At 41.1% G+C, this 19,318-nt stretch overlaps 1 protein-coding gene across 2 annotated transcripts in view; it reads left to right on the forward strand.

The window, feature by feature from the left end:
- LOC131744953 (zinc finger protein 568-like) overlaps window positions 1-17,444 on the forward strand; it is a 42,404-nt gene extending 24,960 nt beyond the window's left edge. Inside the window, exon 5 of one of the 2 annotated variants that reach the window (XM_059045033.2) lies at window positions 12,383-17,444. In XM_059045033.2, coding sequence (XP_058901016.1) covers window positions 12,383-13,818 — 1,436 coding nt within the window. In that variant the 3' untranslated portion in view covers window positions 13,819-17,444. The remainder of the gene's footprint in view (window positions 1-12,382) is intronic. The other variant, XM_067019111.1, reaches the window with a different exon arrangement.
- Window positions 17,445-19,318: the final 1,874 nt, after the last annotated feature.

A 19,318-nucleotide genomic window follows, 5' to 3' on the forward strand; every position in this document is an offset into this window, starting at 1 on the left:
GTGTTCTGTAGGAGCAGTTCCACGTGTAGATGTATTTCTGATGTATCTGTGAGGAGGAAGGTGATATTTGCGTCTTACTCTTCCGCCATCTTCTCTCCATCTCCTCTTTCCTCTTGAGTTAGTTTTGGTAGTTGTCTTTCTAGGAATTTGTCCATTTCATCTAAGTGATCTAATTTGTTGCATATAGTTGTTCATAGTATTCCCTTAAAATCCTTTTAATTTCTGTAGTGTTGGTAGTAATATCCCCGCTTTCATTCCTGGTATTATGAATCTCCTTTTTTCCTTGGTCATTCTAGCTAAAGTTTGTCAGTTTGTTGATCTTTTCAAAGAACCAACTAATATTTATGTTGGTTTTCTCTTTTTTTTTTTTCTATTTTGTTTATCTTCCCTCTTTATTTCCTTCTTTCTGGTATCTTTGGGTTTAGTTTGCTCTTCTTTTTCTGGTTCCTTAGGTGTATAAGTTAGATTATAGATTTTAGATCTTTCTTGGTTTTAATATAGGCAATTTAAGCTGTACATTTCCCTTTAAGACCTGTTTTAACCATATCCCATGAGTTTTGGTATGTTGAGTTTTCATTTCATTCAAACTGAAAAGTATTTTCTAATTTCTCTTGTAATTTCTTCTTTGATTCATTGGTTTTTTTTAAGAGTATGTTGTTTTCTGTTTTCTTGATCTGGCAAGTCCACCTATCTATTATTGAAAGTAGAGCATTAAAGTCTTCAATTTGTTGAATTGCCACTTTTTCCCTTTAATTCTGTAGGTTTTTGCTTCCATGTATTTTCGGGCTCTATTATTAGGTGCATATATACTTATAACTGTTACATAATTTCCTGATGGATTGACCTTCTTATCATTATATAGTAATTATAAAATTATAAAATTGTCATTATAAAATTATCAGTTGGGCTTCCCTGGTGGTGCAGTGGTTGAGAATCCGCCTGCCGATGCAGGGCACATGGGTTCGTTCCCCGGTCCGGGAAGATCCCACATGCCGTGGAGCTGCTGGGCCCGTGAGCCATGGCCGCTGAGCCTGCGTGTCCGGAGCCTGTGCTCCACAACGGGAGAGACCGCAACAGTGAGAGGCCCGCGTACCGCAAAAAAAAAAAAAAAAAAAAAAAATTATCAATTATAAAGTTTTCTTTGTCTCTAGTTATAATTTTTTTTTTTTTTTTTTGCGTTATTCAGGCCTCTCACTGTTGTGGCCTCTCCCTCTGCGGAGCAACAGGCACTGGACGCGCAGGCTCAGCGGCCATGGCTTAAAGGCCTAGCCGCTCTGCGGCATGTGGGATCTTCCCGGACTGGGGCACGAACCCACGCCACCTGCATCGGCAGGCGGACTGTCAACCACTGCGCCACCAGAGAAGCCCTCTAGTTATAATTTTTGTCTTAAAGTCTTTTGTCTGATAATAGTAGTTATTGAAGCTCACTTTTTAAATTGAAGTATAGTTGATTTACAATGTTGTGTTAATTTCTACTGTACAGCAAAGTGATTCAGTTATACATATATATACATATTCTTTTTCATATTCTTTCCATTATGGTTTACCACAGGATATTGAATATAGTTCCCTGTGCTGTACAATAGGACCTTGTTGTTTATCCATTCTCTGTATAATAAGTTTGCATCTGCTAATCCTAAACTCCCAGTGCATCCCTCCCCACACCCACCCCCTTTGGCAGCCACAAGTCTGTTCTGTATATCTGTGAGTCTGTTTCATATATAAGTTCATTTGTGTCATATTTTAGATTCCACATATAAGTGATACATCTGATATATATCTTTCTCTTTCTGACTTACTCCATTTAGTATGATAATGTCTAGGCTCATCCATGTTGCTGCAACAATATGGATGGACATTATTTCATTCTTTTTTAATGGCTGAGTAGTAGTCCATTGTATATGTACCACATCTTCTTTACCCATTCCTCTGTCAATGGACATTTAGGTTGCTTCCATGTCTTGGCTATTGTAAATAGTGCTTCAGTGAACATTGGGGTGCATGTATCTTTTCTAAGTATTGTTTTCTCCAGATATATGCCCAGAAGATGATGGCCTTTTTGATGATGGCCATTCTGACCTGGATGAGGTAGTACCTCATTGTAGTTTTGATTTGCATTTCTCTAATAATGAACAATGTTGAACATCTTTTCATGTACCTTGTTGGCCATCTGTATCTCTATTTAGGTCTTCTGCCTATTATTTGATTGGGCTGTTACTGAGTAGGATTACATAGATTTTTACTGTTGTGTGAAACTGTCAATATTCTAGGACACTGGTGTAGGCACACGAACAGATTTGCTCTAATGGCACAGGCGTGCTTCTGTGTTAACTGCCATATGCATCGGAAGTGATGTAGGGAGAGCATATTGAAGCTGGGAAGGAGTCAGAGGCAGGAAGACACCTCTATCACCTGTTAAATAATTAGAAGCATGGAGTGATAAGTTAATCTCAAGTCACTCTCCTAATCTCATTATCTTTATTATTATTATTATTTTTAACATCTTTATTTGAGTATAACTGTTTTACAATAGTGTGTTAGTTTCTCTTTTACAACAAAGTGAATCAGTTATACATATACATATGTTCCCATAACTCTTCCCTCTTTTGTCACCCTCCCTCCCACCCTCCCTATCCCACCCCTCTAGGTGGTCATTAAGTACAGAGGTGAACTCCCTGTGCTATGCTGTAGCTTCCCACTAGCCATCTAATTTACATTTGGTAGTGTGTATATGTCCCTGCCACTCTCTCACATCGTCACAGCTTACCCTTCCCCCTCCCCATATCCTCAAGTCCATGCTCTACTAGGTCTGTGTTTTATTCCCATCCTACCACTAATCTCTTCATGACATTTTTTTTTTTTTTTTAGATTCCATATATATGTGTTAGCATACGGTATTTGTTCTTATCCTTCTGACTTACTTCACTCTGTATGACAGATTCCAGGTCTATCCACCTCATTACAAATAACTCAGTTTCATTTCTTTTTATGGCTGAGTAATATTCCATTGTATATATGTGCCACATCTTCCTTATCCATTCATCTGTTGATGGACACTTAGGTTGCTTCCATGTCCTGGCTATCGTGAATAGAGCTGCAATAAACATTTTGGTACATGACTCTTTTGGAATTATGGTTTTCTCAGGGTATATGCCCAGTAGTGGGATTGCTGGGTCATATGGTAGTTCTATTTGTAGTTTTTTAAGGAACCTCCATACTGTTCTCCATAGTGGCTGTATCATTTTACATTCCCACCAGCAGTGCAAGAGTGTTCCCTTTTCTCCACACCCTCTCCAGCATTTATTGTTTCTAGAGTTTTTGATGATGGCCAATCTGGCCGGTGTGAGATGATATCTCATTGTAGTTTTGATTTGCATTTCTCTAATGATTAATGATGTTGAGCATTCTTTCATGTGTTTGTTGGCAATCTGTATATCTTCTTTGGAGAAATGTCTATTTAGTTCTTCTGCCCATTTTTGGATTGGGCTGTTTGTTTTTTTGTTATTGAGCTGCCTGAGTTGCTTATAAATTTTGGATATTAATCCTTTGTCAGTTGCTTCATTTGCAAATATTTTCTCCCATTCTGAGGGTTGTCTTTTGGTCTTGTTTATGGTGTCCTTTGCTGTGCAAAAGCTTTTAAGTTTCATTAGATCCCATTTGTTTATTTTTGTTTTTATTTCCACTTCTCTAGGAGATGGGTCAAAAAGGATCTTGCTGTGATTGATGTCATAGAGTGTTCTGCCTATGTTTTCCTCTAAGAGTTTGATAGTGTCTGGCCTTACATTTAGGTCTTTAACCCATTTTGAGTTTATTTTTGTGTATGGTGTTAGGGAGTGTTCTAATTTCATACTACTACAGGTAGCTGTCCAGTTTTCCCAGCACCACTTATTGAAGAGGCTGTCTTTTCTCCAATGTATATTCTTGCCTCCTTTATCAAAGATAAGGTGACCATATGTGTGTGGGTTTATCTCTGGGCTTTCTATCCTGTTCCATTGATCTATATTTCTGTTTTTGTGCCAGTACCATACTGTCTTGATTACTGTGGCCTTGTAGTATAGTCTGAAGTCAGGGAGCCTGATTCCTCCAGCTCCATTTTTCATTCTCAAGATTGCTTTGGCTATTCGGGGTCTTTTTTGTTTCCATAAAATTGTGAAATTTTTTGTTCTAGTTCTGTAAAAAATGCCAGTGGTAGTTTGATAGGGATGGCATTGAATCTGTAGATTGCTTTGGGTAGTAGAGTCATTTTCACAATGTTGATTCTTCCAATCCAAGAACATGGTATATTTCTCCACCTATTTGTATCATCTTTAATTTCTTTCATCAGTGTCTTATAGTTTTCTGCATACAGGTCTTTTGTCTCCTTAGGTAGGTTTATTCCTAGATATTTTATTCTTTTTGTTGCAATGGTAAATGGGAGTGTTTTCTTAATTTCCCTCTCAGATTTTTCATCATTAGTGTATAAGAATGCCAGAGATTTCTGTGCATTAATTTTGTATCCTGCTACTTTACCAAATTCATTGATTAGTTCTAGTAGTTTTCTGGTAGCATCCTTAGTATTCTCTATGTATAGTATCATGTCATCTGCAAACAGTGACAGCTTTACTTCTTCTTTTCCTATTTGGATTCCTTTTATTTCTTTATTTTCTCTGATTGCTGTGGCTAGAACTTCCAAAACTAGGTTGAATAAGAGTGGTGAGAGTGGGCAACCTTGGCTTTTTCCTGATCTTAGTGGAAATGGTTTCAGTTTTTCACCATTGAGAACAATGCTGGCTGTGGGTTTGTCATATATGGCCTTTATTATATTGAGGAAAGTTCCCTCTATGCCTACTTTCTGCAGGGTTTTTATCATAAATCGCTGTTGAATTTTGTCAAAAGCTTTCTCTGCATCTATTGAGATGATCATATGGTTTTTCTCCTTCAGTTTGTTGATATGGTGTATCACGTTGATTGATTTGCGTATATTGAAGAATCCTTGCATTCCTGGAATAAACCCCACTTGATCATGGTGTATGATCCTTTTAATGTGCTGTTGGATTCTGTTTGCTAGTATTTTGTTGAGGATTTTTGCATCTATGTTCATCAGTGATATTGGCCTATAGTTTTCTTTCTTTGTGACGTCTTTGTCTGGTTTTGGTATCAGGGTGATGGTGGCCTCATAGAATGAGTTTGGGAGTGTTCCTCCCTCTGCTATCTTTTGGAAGAGTTTGAGAAGGATAGGTGTTAGCTCTTCTCTAAATGTTTGATAGAATTCGCCTGTGAGGCCATCTGGTCCTGGGCTTTTGTTTGTTGGAAGGTTTTTAATCACAGTTTCAATTTCAGTGCTTGTGATTGGTCTGTTCATATTTTCTATTTCTTCCTGGTTCAGTCTTGGCAGGTTGTGCATTTCTAAGAATTTGTCCATTTCTTCCAGGTTGTCCATTTTATTGCCATAGAGTTGCTTGTAGTAATCTCTAATAATCTTTTGTATTTCTGCAGAGTCAGTTGTTACATCTCCTTTTTCATTTCTAATTCTATTGATTTGAGTCTTCTCCCTTTTTTTCTTGATGAGTCTGGCTAATGGTTTATCAATTTTATTTATCTTCTCAAAGAACCAGCTTTTACTTTTATTGATCTTTGCTATTGTTTCCTTCATTTCTTTTTCACTAATTTCTGATCTGATCTTTATGATTTCTTTCCTTCTGCTAAATTTGGGGTTTTTTTGTTCTTCCTTCTCTAATTGCTTTAGGTGCAAAGTTAAGTTGTTTATTCGAGATGCTTCCTGTTTCTTAAGGTATGATTGTATTGCTATAAACTTCCCTCTTAGAACTGCTTTTGCTGTATCCCATAGGTTTTGGGTCGTCGTGTCTCCATTCTCATTTGTTTCTAAGTACTTTTTGATTTCCTCTTTGATTTCTTCAGTGATCACTTCGTTATTAAGTAGTGTATTGTTTAGCCTCCATGTGTTTGTATTTTTTACAGATCTTTTCCTGTAATTGATATCTAGTCTCATAGCGTTGTGGTCAGAAAAGATACTTGATACGATTTCAATTTTCTTAAATTTGCCAAGGCTAGATTTGTGACCCGAGATATGATCTATCCTGGAGAATGTTCCATGGGCACTTGAGAAAAATGTGTATTCTGTTGTTTTGGGGTGGAATGTCCTATAAATATCAAGTAAATCCATCTTGTATAATGTTTCATTTAAAGCTTGTGTTTCCTTATTTATTTTCATTTTGGATGATCTGTCCATTGGTGACAGGGGGGTGTTAAAGTCCCCTACTATGATTGTGTTACTGTCGATTTCCCCTTTTATGGCTGTTAGTATTTGCCTTATGTATCGAGGTGCGCCTATGTTGGGTGCATAAATATTTACAATTGTTATATCTTCTTCATGGATCGATCCCTTGATCATTATGTAGTGTCCTTCTTTGTCTCTTGTAATAGTTTTTATTTTAAAGTCTATTTTGTCTGATATGAGAATTGCTACTCCAGCTTTCTTCTGATTTCCATTTGCATGGCATATCTCTTTCCATCCCCTCACTTTCAGCCTGTAAGTGTCCCTAGGTCTGAAGTGGGTCTCTTGTAGACAGCATATATATGGGTCCTGTTTTTGTATCCATTCAGCCAGTCTGTGTCTTTTGGTGGGAGCATTTAATCCATTTACATTTAAGGTAATTATTGATGTGTGCGTTCCTATTACCATTTACTTAATTGTTTCAGGTTGTTCTTGTAGGTCTTTTCCTTCTCTTATGTTTCTTGCTTAGAGAAGTTCCTTTAGCATTTGTTGTAAAGCTGGTTTGGTGGTGCTGTACTCTCTCAGCTTTTGCTTGTCTGTAAAGGTTTTAATTTCTCCATCAAATCTGAATGAGATCCTTGCTGGGTAGAGTAATCTTGGTTGTAGGTTTTTTTCCTTCATCACTTTAAATATGTCCTGCCACTCCCTTCTGGCTTGTAGAGTTTCTGCTGAAAGATCAGATGTTAGCCTTATGGGGATTCCCTTGTGTGTTATTTGTTGTTTTTCCCTTGCTACTTTTAATATGTTTTCTTTGTATTTAATTTTTGACAGTTTGATTATTATGTGTCTCGGCGTGTTTATCCTTGGGTTTATCCTGTATGGGACTCTCTGTGCTTCCTGGACTTGGTTGACTATTTCCTTTCCTATATTAGGGAAGTTTTCAACTATAGTCTCTTCAAATATTTTCTCAGTCCCTTTCTTTTTCTCTTCTTCTTCTGGGACCCCTATGATTCGAATGTTGGTGCGTTTAATGTTGTCCCAGAGATCTCTGAGACTGTCCTCAGTTCTTTTAATTCTTTTTTCTTTCTTCTTCTCTGCAGTAGTTATTTCCACTATTTTATCTTCCAGGTCACTTATCCGTCCTTCTGCCTCAGTTATTCTGCTACTGATCCCATCTAGAGTATTTTTCATTTCATTTATTGTGTTGCTCATCGTTACTTGCTTCCTCTTTATTTCTTCTAGGTCCTTGTTGACTGTTTCTTGCAATTTGTCTATTCTATTTCCAAGATTTTGCATCATCTTCACCATCATTATTCTAAATTCTCTTTCAGGTAGATTGGCTATTACCTCTTCATTTGTTAGGTCTGGTGTGTTTTTATCTTGTTCCTTCATCTGCTGTGTGTTTTTCTGTCTTCTCATTTTGCTTATCTTACTGTGTTTGGGGTCTCCCTTTTGCAGGCTGCAGGTTCGTATTTCTATCTATTATTTGTGGCTGTCCCCAGTGGCTGAGGTTGGTTCAGTGGGTTGAGCAGGTTTCCTGGTTGGGGGGACCAGTGCCCCTGTTCTGGTGGATGAGGCTGGATCCCGTCTCCCTCGTGGGCAGGTCCACGTCTGGGGGCGTGTATGGGGATGTCGGTAGCCTTACTGTGATTCTAGGCAGCCTCTCTGCTAATGGATGGGGCTGTAGACCTGTCTCGCTCTTTGTTGGGTATAGGGTGTCCAGCACTGTTCGTTGCTGGTCCTTGAGTGAATCTGGGTCTTGGTGTTGAGATGGAGATCTCTGGGAGATTTTCGCCGTTTGACATTACGTGGAGCTGAGAGGTCTCTTGTAGACCAGTGTCCTGAGGTTAGTTCTCCCACCTCAGAGACACAGCCTTGACACCTGGCTGGAGTGCCAAGAGCCTTTAATCCACACGGCTCAAAACAAAAGGGAGAAAAAAATAGAAAGGCAAGAAAGGAAGGAAGAAAGGAGGAAGGGAGGGAAGGAAGGAAGAAAGGAAGGGAGGGAGGAAGAAAGGAAGGGAGGAAGGAAGGAGGGAATAAAGAAAGGAAGGGAGGGAGGAAGGAGGGAATAAAGAAAGGAAGGGAGGGAGGAAGAAAGGAAGGGAGGGAGGAAGGAGGGAATAAAGAAAGGAGGGGAGGGAGGAAGAAAGGAGGGGAGGGAGGAAGAAAGGAAGGGAGGGAGGAAGGAGGGAATAAAGAAAGGAAGAGAGGGAGGAAGGAGGGAATAAAGAAAGGAGGGGAGGGAGGAAGAAAGGAGGGGAGGGAGGAAGAAAGGAAGGGAGGGAGGAAGGAGGGAATAAAGAAAGGAAGAGAGGGAGGAAGGAGGGAATAAAGAAAGGAAGGGAGGGAGGAAGAAAGGAAGAGAGGGAGGAAGGAGGGAATAAAGAAAGGAAGGGAGGGAGGAAGAAAGGAAGGGAGGGAGGAAGAAGGGAATAAAGAAAGGAGGGGAGGGAGGAAGAAAGGAAGGGAGGGAGGAAGAAAGGAAGGGAGGGAGGAAGGAGGGAATAAAGAAAGGAAGGGAGGGAGGAAGAAAGGAAGGAAGGGAGGGAGGAAGGAGGGAATAAAGAAAGGAAGAGAGGGAGGAAGAAAGGAAGGGAGGAAGGAAGGAGGGAATAAAGGACGGGTGGGAGGAAGAAAGGAAGGGAGGAAGGAAGGAGGGAATAAAGGAAGGAAGGGAGGAAGGAAGGGGAAGGAGGGAAATAGGAAAGAAAGGAGGGAAGAAAGGAAAGAAAGGGGAGAAGACAAAATAAAGTAGGGTAAAATACAGTTATTAAAATAACAAAATAATTATTAAGAAGAAAAATTTCTATTAAAGAAAAAAAAAAAAAAGACCAAAAAAAAAAAAAAATGGTCGGTCTAACCCCAGGACAAATGGTGAAAACAAAGCTACACAGACGAAATCTCACACAGCAGCACCCACATACACACTCACAAAAAGAAAAAAGGGGAAAATAATAGTATATCTTGCTCCCAAAGTCCACTTCCTCAACCTGGGGTATTTCGCTGTCTATTCAGGTTTTCCACAGATTCAGGGCACTTCAAGCTGACTGTGTAGCTTTAACCCGCTGTTTCTGAGGCTGCTGGGAGGGACCTCCCCCTCTCTTTGTTCGCACAGCTCCTGGGGCTCAGCCCTGGACCTGGCCCCGCCTCTGCGCGCAGGTGGTCCGAGGGCGTCTGCCCTTCGCTCAGAGAGGGCGGGGTCAAAGGAGCAGCGTTAACGGAGCAGCTGATTCGTGGTCTCTGGCTCACTCAGGCAGTGGGGGGGGGGGGCCACGGATGTGGGGCGAGTCCGCGCCGCGGCGGCAGAGGCCAGCGTGTCGCTGCACCGGCCCGAGGCGCACCGCGCGTTTTCCCGGGGAAGCAGTCCCAGGATCCCAGGATCCCGGGACCCCGGCACTGGCGGGCTGCACGGGCTCCTGGGAGGGGCGGTGTGGAGAGTGACCTGCGCTCGCACACAGGCCTCTTGGTGGCGGCAGCAGCAACCCTAGCGTCCCACACCCGTCTCTGCTGTCCGCGCCGACAGCCGCGGCTCGCGCCCGTTTCTGGAGCTCCTTCACGCGCGGTGCTCTTAATCCTCTCTCCTCGCGCCCCAGGAAGCGAAGAGGCAAGAAAAAGTCTCTTGTCTCTTCGGCAGCTCCGCGCCCGTTTCTGGAGCTCCTTTAAGCGGCGCGCTTAAACCCCTCTCCTCGCGCAGCAGGAGGTAAAGAGGGAAGAAAAGGTCTCTTGCCTCTTCGGCAGCTCCAGACTTCTCCCGAACTCCCTCCCGGCCCGCCGTGGTGCGCTAACCCCTTCAGGCTGTTTTCGCTCTGCCAACTCCAGACCTTTCCCTGGGATCCGCCCGAGGCTCAGTTCCCAGCCCCGCCGGCCGCGGCAGGTGAGCAGACAAGCCTCTCGGGCTGGTGAGTGCTGATCGGCACCGATCCTCCGATCCTCCGTGCGGGAATCTCTCCGCTTTGCCCTCCGCACCCTGTTGGCTGAGGTCTCCTCCGCAGCTCCGAAGCTTCCCCCTCCGCCACCCGCAGTCTCCGCCCGTGAAGGGGCTTCTAGTGTGTGGGAACCTTTCCTCCTTCACGGCTCCCTCCCACTGGTGCAGGTCCCGTCCCTATTCTTTTGTCTCTGTTTATTCTTTTTTCTTTTGCCCTACCCAGGTACGTGGGGGGGTTTCTTGCCTGAGGTCTGAGGTCTGAGGTCTTCTGCCAGCGTTCGGTGGGTGTTCTATAGGAGAAGTTCCACGTGTAGATGTATTTCTGATGTATCTGTGAGGAGGAAGAGTGATCCCCGCGTCTTACTCTTCCGCCATCTTCTCGCTCCCCTCATTATCTTTAGTTTATTTCTCTTTATTTCCATCTGAATATGCTTAATCTACTGATTAGTTTATTTAACATTAATTGAACTGTATGCTGAGGTTGGTTATATCACGGAGCATACAATAAGTATTATGTTAGTTCTAGGCCACTTAGGGAGAAATTATACCAGTAGATAAACTGATGAACAAATATGTAATTCCAGAACTGAGAAAGATCGAAGGCAAAGAACAGGATACATGACAGAAAATTAAGATATTTAGAATGAGAGAAACTGGCCATGGAGAGATCCTGGAACACAAAACATTCATGGGAGATGAAACATTTCCTGAAAGGGTCTAAGATGAGAAAGTAATTGACATGATATGGGAGTCAAATGGATGCCAGTATAGTGAGCTCATGGTGAGTCAAGGTGAGAGCACCTCAAAATGAAGGTGAATAGGAAGCAGGGGCCAGATACTATAGAATTTTGCAGGTGTGGTAGGGAATTTTGTATTTTTATTTAAGTGCAGTGGGAAAGAAAGGCACTGTATTTAAACAGTGAGTGCCACACTTTGAGTTGCCTCAATCAGTGAGGGAGATTTAAAAAATACGAATGGCCATTCATTCACCAAACAGTCATTGAGTATTTACTCTGTATAGGTACAGTGAAGGGTGAGCAGACAATACAGAAATAAACAAGTTAAAATATAATCTGTTGAGTTTAGAGGTGAAGTATACTAATGTCTGCAAGATGGATTGATGGGTGGAGGGGTAGACAGATGTGTGAAAATGCAAGTAGAGCCAAATGTTTATTGTAGAATCTAGCTAGTGGGAATATGGTGGTTCCCTGATTCTTCTCATTTTTCTTTATGTTTGAAAATTTTCATAATAATGTTGGAGAAATAGATTAAATGACATGTGTACTGCAGAAAAATGCAGTAAGTAGAGTGATGAGGGTCATGTTTTGTAAAGTGTAGTCTCTTGGGGAATCCCAAGGTGGCCCAGTGGTTAGGACTTGGTGCTTTCATTGCCAGGGCCCAGGTTCAATCCCTGGTTGGGGAACTGAGATGCTGTGGGGCATGGCCAAAAAAAAAAATAGTGGTCTCTTAAGTCAGCATTTGCATAGAGGTCAGAATGAAGTAATTGAATGAGCCATATTGATATCTTAGGGAAGATATTTGCAAGCAGAGATTCTGAAGGAGAGGTGTGCTTGGCAAGTTTGAACAGTTGGTCAGGGAGGTGGAACAGAGTCAGCTAGGGGTAGGACATAGCCAGTGAGGTTAGAATGAGGTAGGGCAGGACAAGTTCAGGGAAGGCCCTGTAGATCACAGGAGGATTTTGACTTTTACTCTGCATGAGAGGGAAATACAGTGGAGAATTTTGAGAAGAATGGCATGATCTAGCTTATTTTTACAAGAACAGTGTTGGGTGTGGAATATAAGGAGGAAGTAGGGAGATACTCCAGGATAGTGTTTTGTTAATCTTGGTGAGGGATAGCTTTGGACAAGGTGATCACCACTAGAGATACTAGTAGAAGTAGTCAAAACCTGGATATATTTGAGGCTAGAGATGAGAGGACTTGCTGTTAGATAATGTACTACTCCTTTAGATTCTCATTTAGTTGGTTGGATCCTGGACATTATATTTTTAACAAGTTCCCCAGCTGATTCTGATTCTTACAAGAGGCAAAGAATCACTTCCTTTACAAGCTCCCCTCATTTTCTCTGTTCTTATTCTTCCCAACCCTTTTTTTCAAGTTACAATGCAGTGTTAAGAGCAGTTTACGTTATTCACTATTTTTAGTTTGTCATTTCTACCTTAGAACTTTCCTTTCTCCTGCAACATGAAAATACCCACTATTTTCTTTGTTATCTTACAGACTGGGAGTCTAGAAGAGAAACCAAGATGCTAAAGGAGGACAGTTATGAAGTTCAATCACTGCAACCAGAGATAACAAAAAGACTTACAAGCTCTACCCTTGAGTACACTAGGGTCAGAAGTAACAGAGAAATCAGATGCCACTTGGAGAGGCTACAGGAAGGACGTTTCAGACAAGCCAAAATAACCTCTGAAGAAAGATCCACTTCCATTCAGCGCACAGATGATAGAACACCTCAGACAACTCATACTGGAGCAAAATCCTGTGAATCCAAGGAATATAAGACTTTCAGGTACCAGTCACACCATAGTCAACATGAAAGAAGTCAAAATAAGGAAAAAGACTCTAAATGTGGAGAATGTGGGAAAGCCTTTAATAGTAGGTCAGACTTGATTAAGCATCAGAGAATTCATGAAAGCAAAAAAAGTGATGAAAATAAGAAATGTGCCTCTATTCGTGACGCTCAGATTACTAAATCTCAGAGCATTAATACTGCTGAGAAACCTCATAAATGTAAGGAATGTGGGAAAGCCTTTCATTCTAACTCGCAACTTAGTAAACATCAAAGGATTCATATAGGTGAGAAACCCTATAAGTGTACAGAATGTGGAAAGGCATTTCCATCTACCTCACAACTTAATTTACATCAGAGAATTCATACTGATGCGAAATACTATGAATGTAAGGAGTGTGGGAAAGCCTTTACCCGTCCCTCACACCTTCTTCGACATCAGAGAATCCATACTGGTGAGAAACCCTATAAGTGTAAGGAATGTGGGAAAGCTTTTCGTTATGACACACAACTTAGTCTTCATCAGATAATTCATACTGGTGAAAGGCGCTATGAATGTAAGGAATGTGGAAAGGTCTATAGTTGTGCCTCACAACTGAATCTACATCAAAGAATTCATACTGGTGAGAAACCTCATAAATGTAAGGAATGTGGGAAAGCTTTTATCTCTGATTCACATCTTGTCCGACATCAGAGTGTTCATACTGGTGAGAAACCATATAAATGTAAGCAATGTGGGAAGTCTTTTCGTCGTGGCTCAGAACTTACCAGACATCAGAGAGCTCACACGGGTGAGAAACCTTATAAATGTCAGGAATGTGAAATGGCCTTTACTTGTAGCACAGAACTTATCCGACATCAAAAAGTTCACACTGGTGAGAGACCCCATAAATGTAAGGAATGTGGGAAGGCTTTTATTCGAAGGTCAGAACTTACTCATCACAAGAGGAGTCATAGTGGTGAAAAACCCTATGAGTGTAAGGAATGTGGGAAGGCCTTTGGTCGTGGCTCAGAACTTAGTCGACACCAGAAGATTCATACTGGTGAGAAACCCTATGAATGTAAGGAATGTGGGAAAGCCTTTATTCGTGGCTCTCACCTTAGTCAACATCAAAGAATTCATACAGGACAGAGGAGTGAATGAAGACATGTGGGAAGCTCGGAATTTAATTGACACCTGGAAATTCATACTGGTAAAACACAAACAAGAACCCCTGTAATTGTAAGGAATGTGGGAAAACATTTAAGGATAACGACTTAATATCAGAGTTCATACTGTGGATGTGAGGCAGTCCAGAATTTGATATTTGTTACTGATAAAAAACCTTATAAATGTTAGGAATTGGGAGGGGTGTATTTGTGTTTCAGAATTTATTAGACATCAGAGTTCAATCAATTGGTGAAAAACTTCATGAATATAAGGAAAGTGGGAAGGCTTATTAGGAAAGCAGTGTTAGAGACATTAATCATTCTAACTTCTCAACATCAAGGGTCATTAGCCCTTATGTGAAATCAGGAGTCATAATATAAATATTTATATGGAACACCAATTTGCTTTAGCTAACTAATTATTCATCTGATAATTCATACTAGAGGAAGGCTACATTGTTTAAAATGCAGCAGATTCTTCCATTCCATTCAACTCTTGTTAAATGTTTGCAAGCTCATTCTCTAAAATTAATCTGAACTGAATCAGAGTGGGAAAGGATTTAACCAATATTTAGTGTTTACTTGGCTTCACCATTATTACTCATTTCTTATAGGGCTAATGACTTAACCAGATTCTCTCATTTATCAATTAGTAATATTAACACCATATTTCTTAGTAGCATTGTGTACATTGTATCCCTTAGAATAGTGTCTGGCTCATATTGAAAGTGTTAAATAAGAGGGGCTTTATTCTTAATTTTGTTTTCCTAATTGTATATTAGAGATCATATGAGAGGAAGGCCTTATGTGTGCAGTGACTATATGAACATCTTACATCATCTTTCTTCATGGAATGTTAGATAATTCCTTCTGGAGAAAAATTTTAAAACTGAAGCTTTTCATAGGTTGCCCTTTTCCCCATTAGGGGATTCATAATGTAAAGAACCCCAGTAGAATAAAAGTGGGGTGCTGTGAGGTTAGAGGGAAGACTTAGATAATTTTTTTTAAGACCTTCCAAAAAACAAGAGACATATGCCATGATCTCTGGCCTCTCTTTTAGTGAATTAGAAAATAAAGCCTCAGCCAAAATCCATTTCTCCACAAGGAAATTTAAGATACTTGTATAAATAATTTTTACATTATAAAGGAAACCAAGGCAGGGCTTCCTTCATGGCTCAGTGGTTAAGAATCTGCCTGCCGATATAGGGGACACGGGTTCATGCCCTGCTCTGGGAAGATCCCACATACCACCAAGCAACTAAGCCTGTGCGCCACAACTACTGAGCCTGCACTCTAGAGCCCGCAAGCCACAACTACTGAGCCCGAGTGCACCTAGAGCCCGTGCTCGGCAACAAGAGAAACCACCCAGTGGGAAGCCCGGGTACCGCAACGAAGAGTAGCCCCTGCTCGCCGCTTAGCCCGCGCACAAAGAGCCAACACAGTCAAAAATAAAAATAAATTAATTTTTTTTAAAAAGGAAATCAAGGCAAATTATCATTAGGCAGACTGTCATTCAAATGAATGACAAAGAGACAACTTCATGTTAAAATTTGTAGGATCCAACCAAAGCTTTACACTGAGGGAATTTAACTTCTTTCAATATATGTAGAAAACGGAAAATTCAAAGCGAGGATTCATTCTCAATTCCTTATACTTAGTGCGCTGCCTATATACCTGGTAGGTTCCCAGTAAACATCTGTTGATCAGAGGAACGAGAGAGTGAATGAATAAGCATCCAACTCTAGTATGTTGAGGTGCTTTAACAAAATAAGTGCAAAGCCCAAAAAAACACCTTAAACTTTTTGAAGTGAAAAAGATTGCACCCTAGAAAGAAAAAACTCAAGCATCATAAGTGAGAAAGGATATGTAACTACAGAAATGAAGGAGATGAAGAAATAAGCCAATATTGTGGCTGACACTGTTGGTTGCCTGTCCATTGGTATTAACCATTCTCCCTTTGCCAGGATTGCTTGCTGCCCACCTAAGCCTAAGTGCCAGATGCTTGCCCTCCTAATTGCTTTGCAGCTGGGCATGTGTGTAACAGTCCTGGCCATAGAAGATCTAAGCAAAAAGTCTGCAGGTGAGCTTCAGTTAAATATTGTTTACTAACAAAATAGGAGGAAATGGGCTTCCTATATACAGGATGCATGTCTCTGTGTCTGTGTGATACCTGCAATTATGGCCATTTTGCAACCAGGGGAGGCAAGAAACTGAGATTGGCACAGGAATAACTTGTGTCTTTGACATTATTGAGATGAAACAATTCAGAACTGCCCTGTGCCCAGAAGGGTGTGAACTAAGAAATTCCGTGCCTATCTGTTATAAGTTTATATTCAACTTTATATATCCAAGTCCTGGAAAAAAATATTTTCCTATACATACACATTTATTCTACTTTAATTTAGTAAGATGAGAAAATGTTTATATTCAGCTTTTTATAGTGTATGTGAAATTATAGAAAAAGCATTATTTTCTTAAACATATATACCTGTGTATATATATACAACTTTGATTTGTTAAGATGTAGGAAATGTCTGTTTGCATTCAGCATCTCACAGTATATGCTTATATGCAATTTTTTTTAGGATGTCTGAAATCCAGGAAAAGTAGTAGTTTCCTGAATATAGTAAGAACCAAGAAAAAACTAATTAAAGAGCTACACCATATAATTCCTCTAGTACTAGAGTAACTTACAGATAAAATCTAAGTCTTTAAGATATAAAGAGTATCAGCTATGAGGCTAACACAACCCGTATACCAAATTTGGAAAAGGACAGCATCCAGCTCAAATCAGCTATAAAAATAATCCATTGTACTCATGGTATATGAGTATTCCAATTAAAATAGCAAGTCAAATCTAGCAGCCTATTAAAAGAAAACAGAGGGGTTGTTTTGTCTAGAATAAAATGGTTCATGACCTGATCTGTCAGATTGTAAAAAATGTGATGTATAAATGTAGTGTTTGCACGTTGAAAACTAGACACTAAAACAACTTATCTACTGAAAGTAGTAAGCTATTAACAGCATATGCATATTCAACTGCTGTGAGGTCACTGCATTGTCCTCTTAATCACACCTCATGGGGTGTAGTCAGTCACAGCATTTGGAATAATCACCAGCCAGTGTATTCCACCTTTGCCCCACACTTTAGAAAAATATTACATACTAAGTTTAATGTAAACATGTATTATGTGACAGATTAAATAGGTCATAGCTAAAAATCAACCCATTGGAGGACAATTTATAACAATAATTTGAGCATTTTTTTAAAGAGGGAAATGATTACTAAATTTTATCTATACTTTCTCTACAATTTCTAACTTTTTGAGTTATAATAAATGTTATAATGAATGTCAAGAAAGGATTCTCTGTAACCTGGAGGTTGCCAAGGGGGAGGGGGAGGGGAGAGGGTTGGATTGGGAGTTTGGAATTAGCAGATGCAAACTGGTATATATAGAATGGATAACAACAAGGTCCTACTGTATAACACAGGGAACTATATTCAATATCCTGCAATAAACCATAATGGAAAATATGAAAAAATATGTATAACCGAGTCACTTTCCTGTACAGCAGTAATTAACACATTGTAATTGAACTATACTTCAATAAAAAATTTTGAAAAGAAATGATTCTGATTTTTTGCCCATGTATACATATTTCTGTTTTCAAGATTTGAGAGTTCTATTCCAAATTTATGTAACATGTTTTGCCAAAAATGAGATATACTGCAAAGGTTTAACCAAAACCAAAAAAAGCTATCTGTACCTATTTTCTGAAGTGCCAACATCAGAAGCCTTTCATCCTTTTCTCCATACTCTCTCATACCCACATTGGAGCTTTATTTTCATGATGGGGGTTATGGCTGGGAGCCGTGTAGTTTGAATGGGATTGTGCTGACACATTGAAGTATAGCCTCCTTTTCTCACTTGATAACATACCAGTGGACTTCCTTCCAATCAAAACCTACAGATGTAACTAGTTAGCTTTAAATGCTTACATAGAAAAAGCACATGAAAAGATGCCCAACATTGCTAATTATTAGAGAAATGCAAATCAAAACCACAAGTACCATCTCACACCAGTCAGAATGGCCATCATCAGAAAGTCAACAAACAGTGCTGGAGAGGGTGTGGAGAAAAGGGAACCCTCCCACGCTGTTGGTGGGAATGTAAATTGGTACAACTATGATGGAGGACAGTATGGAGGTTCTTTAAAAAACTAAAAATAGAACTACCATATGATCCATCAAGCCCACTCCTGGGCATGTATCTGGAGAAAACCATAATTTGGAAAATTACATGCACGCCAGTGTTCATTGCAGAGCTACTTACAATAGCCAGGACATGGAAACAACCTAAATGTCCAACACAGGAATGGAGGAAAAAGATGTGGTATATTTATACAATGGGATAATAGCCATAAAAAAGAATGAAATTATGCCCATTTGCAGCAACATGGATGAGATCATACTAAGCGAAGTCAGAGAAAGACATATGATATCACATATGTGGAATCTAAAAAAAAAATGTTACAAATGAACTTATTTACAAAACAGAAACGGACTCAGACTTCAAAAACAAACTTATAGAGGGGGGAGCGAGAAGATGGCGGAAGAGTAAGACGCGGGGATCACCTTCCTCCTCACAGATACATCAGAAATACAACTACACGTGGAAGTTCTCCTATAGAACACCCACCGAACGCTGGCAGAAGACCTCAGACCTCCCAAAAGGCAAGAAACTCCCCACGTACCTGGGTAGGGCAAAAGAAAAAAGAATAAACGGAGACAAAAGAATAGGGACGGGACCTGCACCAGTGGGAGGGAGTCGTAAAGGAGGAAAGGTTCCCACACACTAGAAGCCCCTTCGCGGGCGGAGACTGCGGGTGGCGGAGGGGGAAGCTTCAGAGCCGCTGAGGAGAGCGCAGCAACAGGGTGCGGAGGATCGGTGCCGATCAGCACTCACCAGCCCGAGAGGCCACGGCTGGCCGGGAGGGAGTTCGGGAGAAGTCTGGAGCTGCCGAAGAGGCAAGAGACCTTTTCTTCCCTCTTTACCTCCTGCTGCGCGAGGAGAGGGGTTTAAGCGCGCCACTTAAAGGAGCTCCAGAAACGGCGGCGGAGCTGCCGAAGAGACAAAAGACTTTTTCTTGCCTCTTCGCTTCCTGGGGCGCGAGGAAAGGGAATTAAGGGCACCACATAAAGGAGCTCCAGAAACGGGCGCGAGCTGCGGCTGTCGGCACGGACAACAGAGACGGGTGTGGGACGCTAGGGTTGCTACTGCCGCCACCAAGAGGCCTGTGTGCGAGCGCAGGTCACTCTCCACACCGCCCTCCCGGGAGCCTGTGCAGCCCGCCAGTGCCGGGGTCCCGGGATCCAGGGACTGCTTCCCCGGGAAAACGCGCGGTGCGCCTCGGGCCGGTGCAGCGTCACGCCGGCCTCTGCCGCCCTGGACTCGCCCCACATCCGTGCCCCCCACCCCCAGCCTGAGTGAGCC

This window comes from Kogia breviceps, chromosome 18, assembly GCF_026419965.1.
Source record: "Kogia breviceps isolate mKogBre1 chromosome 18, mKogBre1 haplotype 1, whole genome shotgun sequence".
Classification (NCBI taxonomy): Eukaryota; Metazoa; Chordata; class Mammalia; order Artiodactyla; family Physeteridae; genus Kogia; species Kogia breviceps.